The 9,589-nt window shown below is 43.8% G+C and overlaps 3 protein-coding genes across 3 annotated transcripts; all 3 read right to left on the bottom strand.

Annotated features, from left to right (window-relative positions):
* Window positions 1–633: 633 nt before the first annotated feature.
* On the bottom strand, window positions 634–3,288 carry TM35_000321180 (leucine-rich repeat protein (LRRP); the record flags this gene model as incomplete). Its single annotated transcript, XM_029028745.1, has 1 exon — window positions 634–3,288. The coding sequence occupies one exon, from the start codon at window positions 3,286–3,288 to the stop codon at window positions 634–636; it is 2,655 nt and encodes an 884-aa protein (XP_028879869.1).
* A 480-nt stretch (window positions 3,289–3,768) lies between these two features.
* Window positions 3,769–5,058, bottom strand: TM35_000321170 (uncharacterized protein; the record flags this gene model as incomplete). The annotated part of the gene is made up of 1 exon (XM_029028744.1): window positions 3,769–5,058. The coding sequence occupies one exon, from the start codon at window positions 5,056–5,058 to the stop codon at window positions 3,769–3,771; it is 1,290 nt and encodes a 429-aa protein (XP_028879868.1).
* Window positions 5,059–5,515: 457 nt separating this feature from the next.
* Window positions 5,516–9,193, bottom strand: TM35_000321160 (uncharacterized protein; the record flags this gene model as incomplete). Its single annotated transcript, XM_029028743.1, has 1 exon — window positions 5,516–9,193. The coding sequence occupies one exon, from the start codon at window positions 9,191–9,193 to the stop codon at window positions 5,516–5,518; it is 3,678 nt and encodes a 1,225-aa protein (XP_028879867.1).
* Window positions 9,194–9,589: the final 396 nt, after the last annotated feature.

The raw sequence follows: 9,589 nt of genomic DNA, 5'->3' as shown, positions 1-9,589 counted from the left end.
AAAAGAAGGAAAGAAGGAGAGATAAAAAAAAAAAAAAAAAGCGTGAGAAACAACCAAAAGAATTTTTCAGAACGCCCACAGAAAAACTCCCTCCTTAACCGATTCTCTTCAATACTGTTCCTTCCTCTTCTTTTTTTTCTTTTTTTGTACATTCCGGCTTCTATTATTTAATCAGTCCTTTCCTCGTTCCTCAATCGAGAAAAATGCTACCATATTTTTTATTTTTATTTTTTCATTTACTCTGTTAGATAATACAGCAAGAGGGGTTTATATATATATATATATATATATATCGAAAAAAAAAGAACAAAATAAGGCAAGCACGCAGTAAGAGGAAAAAGACGTTTATATGGAAGGAAAGAAGAAAAACACGCAGTACAAACGCCCAGAATAGATTAATAAAAAAAAAAAGAGAAAAAAAGAAATTATCAAAGCAGGAAAGTAAATAATAGTAAAAAAAAAAATTTTAAGTCGCACATACACTTTTGCTTCTTTTCCATGTAATTCTATTATATACAAATGTATATATATATATATATACGTGAAAGACTAACGAAGAATAAAGAAAAAAAAAAAAGAAAGAATTTCCCCGTACACACACGAAAAAAGACAGATACACCAATTTCTCTGTAGTTAACAAGATTGAAGTGTTTCCGAAGCGGGACTCTCCATTGACTCCCCCACTTCACTTTCAACGACTGGTGCTTTTCTACGTCTGTCAATTCTCTCTTGTCTGGTGTGTTGAAGGGCGCAGCAGCCATGCACACTGTGCCACTGTTGGGTGTTGCTCCACCGCAGCGGCGCCTTGAGTTCATTAATTAACCAATTGCGTCCATACACACCGCCATGCCGGCGTAACTTCCCACGCGGTGCGGGGAACTTTAATGTGAACTCAGAGTGAAATGCTTCCTTTTCTTTTTCTTTTTTTTCATCATCTTCTTCTTCTTCTTTCTTTTGATCAGTGTGTAGAGAAGAATCCCAAGCGAGCTGTTGTTGCTGCTCCATCTGCGTTAACATATCCAACAACCATGGACCATCTCCGGATTTCAACAACAATCGATTTAACGGCATCACTCCACCACTTCTGGCTATACACGCGGCCACGAGACTTCTTCGCTGCGCAACTGCGTCCGCTTGATTGACATCCGCCGCGGTGAGACCCACGCGAGGTGGATGAAAGTCATTACGGAGAAATTTCTGCATATGTGCAAGTACTCCAAAGGCATCTGAAGAGTCTGCAAAGGAGAGAACGTACGAATCCAACATTCTCTTAGAAGGTCGCAGAGATGCGGAGGCAACAAGACGTGCAAGGATTCCCAATACGTGTGGAGGGAGGCATTCCAAGGAATTACCGCAGGTGGTCCAAAAAGAATTTCCCCCTGCAGTTATTGTTGATACTATAGATGAAGTGGAGACTAGATCCTGCAAATGGTTTTGCATAAGAGGAGAGAAAACTAGTGGTTGTTTTTCTTCCTCTTGTTGCAACTGCTCCTTCTGATCATTTTGTTTCTGTTGCTTAACTATCTTCACACTATTCAGCGTCCCAAAAGTAGTTTGGGTATCTATCATATGATTACCACTATCCTCATTCTCATCATCACCAGTTTGTCCTTCTTCGGCTTCTATCTCTTCTAATTTTTCTTCTGACTCTTCATTCTTCTCATCCTTATCATCATCATTTTTACTATTACTAGTACTACTACTACTACTGTTTCTCCTACTATCACTATTACTACTAGTACCACTATTATTATTATGATTCTGATTACTATCAATAGTAATATCAATCTTCTCAGGTTTCTCACCACCGAAAAAACCACTAAATATGGGTGGACTCTTCGGTTTAGTTCGCTGTTTACTAACGTCTACTTCTTTAATGGTCCGCATCCGCTGCGGAAGTTCCATCGCACAGCGACGGGCATCCTCAGTCAGGTAGTTCTGCTGAAGTATAAGAATAGATAGACGTCGAGGGAATGATGAGGGCAGTGTCGTGAGTTGATTCCTTACCACGCGGAGTTCCTCTAGATCGGGAAAGAGCATGTTAACACTGTCCAATTGTTGAAGGTGATTAAAGGAGAGATTTAATGTGCGCAGTCGGCGTAGTGGCATTACTGCTGGTGCTGCTGCTGCTGCTGCTGCCACTGGTGATGATTCTAAACTATTACTAGCTTCTGTGGAATCATCCTCAGTGTTTCTATCAAGAGATCTAGTTAGGACACTATTCGTAGTACTATTCGGTGTGGTAGTAGTAGTAGTAGTAGTAGTAGTAGTAGTAGTAGTAGTAGGGAGAATATCACGAATGTGATTGAAACTGACGTCCAGTACCTCCAACGTACCATTCTGCTGTAGAAGAGAGGAGACACTAAAGAGTGGGGCGAGATCTTCGAGTTGATTGTGTGAGGCAAGTAAGACCCGCAATGATGCCATTGCTTCCACACCGGCAAGTGAAGTGATTTTATTTCGCGTAACGTCAAGCATCACTACTCGTGAAAAGGCGGCAAGTGCAAGTGGCTGCGCTGCGGGGAGTGTTGTGACTGCGGGAACCTCCAGTGATGTGAGGTTGTTTCGTGAAAGTCGCAGCATTCGCACTCGCCATCGTACATCATTTCCACTACCGTGTTGGAGTCGTGTGAGTGGATTATGTAAACACGGCAATGTAGGGAGTTGTCGATCAGCGCAGTCAAGCAGATCCGCACGGCTTGTCAGTAACATCTGCACACACACATTACTACAACCACTATTCTCGTTCTTATTGTTGAATGTAGAATTGCCGGGGTTTGCATCTGTTGTCGTTGTTGTTTTGTTAGTCCGAGGAGGAGCTTCATTACCGTCGCGCTGCTTGGGCTTCACACCTTGTTCTTTTAACATGGGGTTGGAAAAAGAATGGGTCTTCTGCTCCACAGCAATTTGACTGCGTATTTTATTGATGTTCGTTGTTGTTGTTGTTGTTGTTGTTACTGTTACTGTAGGTGTCGAAGTTTTTGCCGCATCATTTATTGCGGAGGATTCACTCCAGCTGTTTGCACGTGTGAATTTTATGGGTGCTTCCTCGTCCGACCGCGTTGCCGTTTCCGCCGGTGTGAGTGTACGCCCGAATGTCTGTTGATGATGATGATGATTATTATTATTATTATTATTATTATTATTATTATTTGTTTTGGGCATATTGGACGATACCGCCGCTTGTGGGGCATTTCGCCTCTGCTGCTGTTGTTGTTGTTGTTGTTGTTCACTCACTTGTGTATATGCGGCTGTGGGGACATCCACAGTCACTATGGCAACTGGCATGGTCAATCAAGGGAACTGAGGAAATGCAGAAGAAGAAGAAGAAGAAAGAAGAAACGAAAAATAACTAAGAATGAAAAGAAAAGAAAGAAAGAAAAAAAAGAAAAGAAAAAAGGATAACTGGTGCTGGATATGTCACCAGTTTCTCTACAATTCCTCTGCTCTACCTTTTTTGTTTTTTTAAATATGGCTGCAACGTTTAGGTGTCAAAGAAAACCAAAGAAAGAAATAGAAAAGAAGAATACATAGAAGGAAAGGAAAAGAAGAGAAAACAGAAGAATACAGAAAGAAAGAAGGAAAAAAAAAAAAAAAAAAAAAAAAAAAAAAAAAAACGGGAAAGCAATAAAACAAAAGTAGGTGAATTCCAAAAACAGTCATCATCTTCTTCTGCGGTCCAACCAATTCTCCCTATTCTTCAAAAACCTCCTCTCTTACTCTCACAAAGACAAAGCAATGTAAAAAAGAAAAAAAAAAAATGACTTCTCACGGTTTCTCTTCACGTCTCTCATTATAGAGCAGCAAACTCATCCAAATAAGGGACAACATCGTAATGAAAGCTTGAAAAGGGAGGGAAACTGCACAACCACGCAATGGCACTTCCTCATGCGTCTCATCATTGTAAGCACCCCTATTCATCAAAGAGGCAAGCGCGAAGAGTAGATGCAGGAAAATAGAAGCAATAAGAGATATTAAGGCTATTGATGGTGTTTCTTGCAGTAGTGTCATCTTCGGTAAAGTATGATTTAATGATGATTTTTCTTCCTTCTTAACAGAGTTTGTCCTAGTAACTGGTTTTTCCTTCTCTGTTTCTTCTTCTGTTCCTTTTGTTGTTTCTACTGTTTCTTCTACATTAGATTGTGTAAATTCCCTTCCTTCCGTCGTTTCCCTTTCTTCTCTTTCCTCTAAAGAATGATTTGTTTTACTCTTTGCCTCACCCGACTTCTCTTCTTTCTCTTTTTTAGGAGAATCTTTACTCGTAATTGTATGCAGCACTGACTTCATGTGCTCCACATCCGTGACTTCCGTTTGCTTTGCAGAAGTCATCATTTCCCCAACATCTGGAGAAGCAGGACGTAGTGGTCTGTAGAGAAGATCATCAGAGGATTCCATTACAACGTCTTCTACATATGTTTGTGGACGCCAAAAACAACAAGAACGAGTACACAAATGCCATGCTTCCTTCACGGAGTATTCCTGTAATGCGGCGATTGCCTGTCCTGTCATCACACCCCATGCAATCTGTGCAAGTAGTAAGAAAAATCCCTGTAGTGTACTGTGCACAAGAAGTGGTAACTGTGGACAAATATTCATATCATACGCGGTGGTTCCCGCTGTGTAGAATGTAAGCCGTCGAGTCGCATCAATCATAGTGCCTGCGCCCCGCAATGCCGATAATCCACCGAAGCCACATCCCGCTGCGGCCGCTACGAATGCAAATCGCACAGAACTCACCGCGAGGAGTTGCCCAAACACACGTGCATATTTCTCCACCCACAACAGTAAAGTGAAGAGACCCACACGTAATGCCCCTGCAGCGGCTACATGCACCAATATCACCACTATCGCTACAAAGAGAGAGGTGTTAGCCGATGGGAATAGAAGGTGTATAATAGTGTAGAAGAGTCCAGTGATGAGAAAGGAGAGAAGAGAAGCACCAGCCCCAAAGAGAGCCACCACTAATAATTGTGGTCGGAACACAGCAGAAACCGCTCCACAAATCACTAGCGGGGCATATAAAAACAAGAAGGCGCCAATAACACCAGAAAAGTACATGGTACCCTAACCCACTATTCCGTACGTATTCACTATCCCTTCTCTCACTACGTCCAATCACAAGAAGAAAGCAAAAAAAAAAAAAAGAAAAAAGAAAAAAAAAAAACATTCAACAAAAAAAAGGAGAGATTAAAAACACAAAAACACTTTTATTTTTTAAAGCAGATTCAAAGGAAGAGAAAGGAGAAATGCAGAAATTGGTACACAAAATTACCATTGCAAATACCATGGAACAAACCCCCATCATAGTTTTTCACTCATTTGACATTTCATAGACGCATAAGCAGAGAGTCAGATAAATACAAGTGAATGCTTGCTTTCTTTTTTTTTTTTTGCCCTCTATACCCTTTTCTCCCTCCCTCTCCCTCTCTCTCTCTCTATATATATATATATATATATATATATATATGCAATTATATACACTTCAATCTATATGAAGCATCAATATATTTATTTCTCAGTTTTCTTCTTCTGAGGTAGAATCATCAAAACTTGTGAAACGTTTCATTGGAGCTTGTTGTGTCTTCCGCATCTCTGATTCACCAGATGACGAACCTGTAGACGTTCCAGTACCATGACGTGGTATTTCCACTTCTTCCTCTTGGAAAGTACTTGCTGCCGTTACAAACATTTTGCGGGGTGTAGCGTATATATCACTTCCCCCACCAGGGGTTCGCATTACATTGGCATCTCTAACTTCTACTTCCCCTTCTTTTCTTTTTTCTTCCTCCTGCTTGGTTTTATCTTGTTCAGAGGGTACGTTCCCCTCTTCACTTTCACTAGTGTCATCCCAGTCATCATACCATGCAGTGGTCTTTTTCGCTGGTTGTGTTTCTTCTTCAGGTACTTTGCTCACTTCTGTATCTTTAACTGGTGTAGCAGGAGACTCACTGGTGGTACTTTTCTTCTGTACCGCAAGTGGTGTTACTGCAGTGATGGTTTCTTCACTTGCGGTATCATAACTACTACCAGTTTGTCGCCACATAGTTGGTATACCCCTACGCGTTGGTAATTTTTCTGCAGAGGCGGTACTACTAGAAGATTCTTGTGGTGGGTTCATAAGAGAAGCATGGAGTCCTACTAAAGCACGATCCTCATTTGCTTTGACATTTTCACCATGGGTTTCATCATCCGGAGAACTATTTTTTTTACTACTAGTTGTCGTATCTTCTGCTGTTCTTTCAGGTTCTCTGGCATTTGGTGTAACAATAGAATCACTACTCCTCATTCCTCCCCACGCTGACACTAAACGTCTACCACTTACTTCATCTTGTGAGAGAGAGTCCACACGATGGGATCCCATCGTTCGTCTAGTAATTGGTGTAGTGGTGCTTGATTCCGGTTGTTCTTCTACTCCTCTTGAATCTTCTAGTGACTGAGGAATTACATGGGCGTCAGGAGATTCATTACGATCACCCAAGAGCATTACTTCAGTGCTAGACGTCCGTGGATGGGTGTTTGATGTTGTTTTTGATGTTGTGGTGGTGGTTTTTGTCGTACCCGCTTCACTACCTTGTGTTTCTATGGCAGCTGTATTCGATGAACGTACCTCGTGATATTCAACAGAGTGTGCCATTACACTTCCTCCAGAGAATCTTTCTACTGTAGTTCCAGTATCCGATACTGATGTTGCTTGTACTGCTGGTACTGGTGTTGTTGTTGTTGTTCTTGTTGTTGTTGGTGCTAGTGCCTCTTTTTCAGTTACTACTTTTACCCTAGTTGGTATGAATTCCTCTTCTGCTTTTATACGAGAGAATTGTTTTGTGAGAATAGGAGAAGCAAAATCCCGTACCTCTGTGCGAACCATCATCAAATTCTCTTGAAGTTGTTGTAATAAATGACGTTGACGTCGCTGTTCACCTTCTACATCTCGTAGTTTTATTTGAACTTCATCATCCGTTTGTTGCTGTAATGCTGTATCCTCCTGTACAGAACGAAGTTTAGACTCTAGTGCTGATACCGTCTTGCGTAACATATTCCAATCATGCATTAGTACATACTCCCGCCGTGTCTGCTCCATACTATCATCCATCATCGTCAAAGACTTATTTAGAGATTCTACCTTTGACTGGTAAATCTCCATATCCCGCGCTAATGCTTGCAGCATGGTTTCACTCTGTGGTGTCTGACTCCTTCCGAGACGTTCCTGCAGTGTTGATATCTTTTCCTCCACTAGGGATTCCAATGCGGCCGTGCGTTCTCTCAAATTCGTCTCTAGTCGACGTACATCCCGCTGCAGTTTAGCGTCCAGTCTATTAACACTCTGTTCCACTGCCGTTACATTCTGCATTCCTGTCTCAGAGAGTAATGTCTCAAACCGCGCCTCTCGCTGCTCCTGCCAGTCTCCCACTTGTTGTAATCGACTCGACAGCGTGGCGGTGTCCTTTGCGTGATCATCCACCGCACCGCGCAGTGAATGACAGTCGGCGGCCATTTGACTCGTCTGCGACTCGAGTTGAGTCACACGGCGGTCCATGCGGTCCACATCGGCTCTCGCCGCGGCGCTGTTTGTCTCGCTGCGGAGTGTCAACTCACTCACAGACTCCACCCGCGCAGCGAGTGTCTGTGCGTTGTTGTTCACATCCCGCCGCCACTGTTCGAGTCGCTCCCCTACACTGCGCACACCACCCTCCAATACCTGCACGCGTTGCTGCAATAGTAACAAAGTGTCGTCCACATGCGCCGTGCCCACCGCGGCCCCTTCACGCGCCTCTTCGAGTGCTGTGAGTCGTTGCAACAACGGCGGCATGCGTCCCTCCACCGTCTCTACAGCAGCCCGCAGTCGGTGAGTGAGTTGTTCACATCCGCTGATGCGATCGGAGTATCCATCCACCGCACGGCGGGTTTGCTCCACCAGCTGCTCATCCCGTTCACACACCTGCCGCAGCGCATCCACGCCACTCTCTGCACGCAGAGCCGCCCGTCGCACCGCTTCAATTTCCGAACGTAATTTCTCTGCTGTTGCGATGGATGCCAACTGACCCTCCAACTGCTGCAGTCGGGCATATCGGTCCTGCACGGTGTCCTCCATGCGCTGTGCCCGTTCCGTCGCCCGCTGCGCCTGTGCGGCCGCCCGCTCCGCAACATCCCGCGCGACGTCAACATTTGCGTTCGTGCGGCCCGCCGTGTCGTGTGCGGCGTCGGCCTTCCGCTCCGCGCGATCCACGCGAGATGCCGTCACCGCCGCAGTCGCCTCTACGGCGGCCACGCGTTCCTGCAGTGATGCCGTCTGCAGCCGCAGCTCCGCACGACAGGTGGCCGTGCAGTCGTGTATCTTCGCATCCATCGCACTTACAATCTCCTCATGTCGCCCCATTTGACGACTAAAGGCATCCAACGGTTCACGCAGGGTGCGCTCTAATGTAGATCCATGTGTGCGCCATGCCTCATCCACAAGTTCCCGAACCTGTGAGCCAAAATTAACGATATCTGTCTTTAGTTGTTGTCGTAGTGCCTCACGTTCTCGCTGGTCATCCCGCCGCATGTCCACATACCGCAAAAGTTCTGCATCCAGACGTTGTGAAAGTGACGCCCGCTCTTTTTCTAGTTGCTGTGCGGACTCCACACGTACAATACCACACTCCGCAACAGCCGCTTCAAGTCGTTCACGGAGTCCATCTAACTGTTCCTGAATATGCTCCTGGTGATCAAACTGCGACCGATCTCGCACTTTACTACTGCGAAGAACCTCTTCTAACTGTCGCTGCATGACTGTACGTGTTGTTGCTTCTTCCTTAAGCCGCTGCAGCATGTTTGCCTCCATCTCGGAGATAGCACGACGCGATTGGTGATCAGCTGCACGCAACTCCACCATAACTTCTTCCTTCCATCGACGGCCTAATGAAGTGAGTGTTTGTGAGCGGGACTCCCGCTCAGCCATTAATTCGCAACGGAGATTATTAATCTCCGACATGGCTACATGAAGTTGCCGTTGAAGTTCCACCACTACATGGTGATTACCCGGTAATCCATACTCTATATCATTATTCTTATACCGCTCTGCAGCTGGCCGAAAAGACTCCCATGGAGCTTCGGCTGCTATTGCCTGCTGCAGCGATGCGGCATTTCTTCTGCCAGAGAGAGCATCCTCCGCTACATGAAGTAACTTTGTCGCCTCACGGGAAAAGTTTGACATCTCTTTCTATATCTTTTCTTTCTTTTTCTTCGTTTATTCCTTCTCTCTATATATATTTGTATATAAATAAAATGTCACTATATATATGTGTTTGTGTATGCGTGTACGTATGAACCTCTCTCTTGGGATCTGTTTTTTTTTTTTTTACCCCCGTCCACTGAGCAACCACAAATGAAGAATAAAGAAAGAAAGAAATAATAATGATAATAATAAAGGAAACATGAAAGTATAAATATAAATAAATAATCGACACAAATAGTAAGAATAAAAACAAACCCGTGATGTCTCAAAAAGAAACAAAAAATAAAAAAAAGGAAATATCACTCTGAGAAAAAAAGAGAATAACACGATATATCTGTCGAACTAGAAAAAAAAAAAAAATAGAAAACCAAAAAA

This window comes from Trypanosoma theileri, assembly GCF_002087225.1.
Source record: "Trypanosoma theileri isolate Edinburgh chromosome Unknown TM35_Tth_32_V1, whole genome shotgun sequence".
Lineage (NCBI taxonomy): Eukaryota > Euglenozoa > Kinetoplastea > Trypanosomatida > Trypanosomatidae > Trypanosoma > Trypanosoma theileri.
This window is presented reverse-complemented; position numbering and strand designations above follow the sequence as displayed.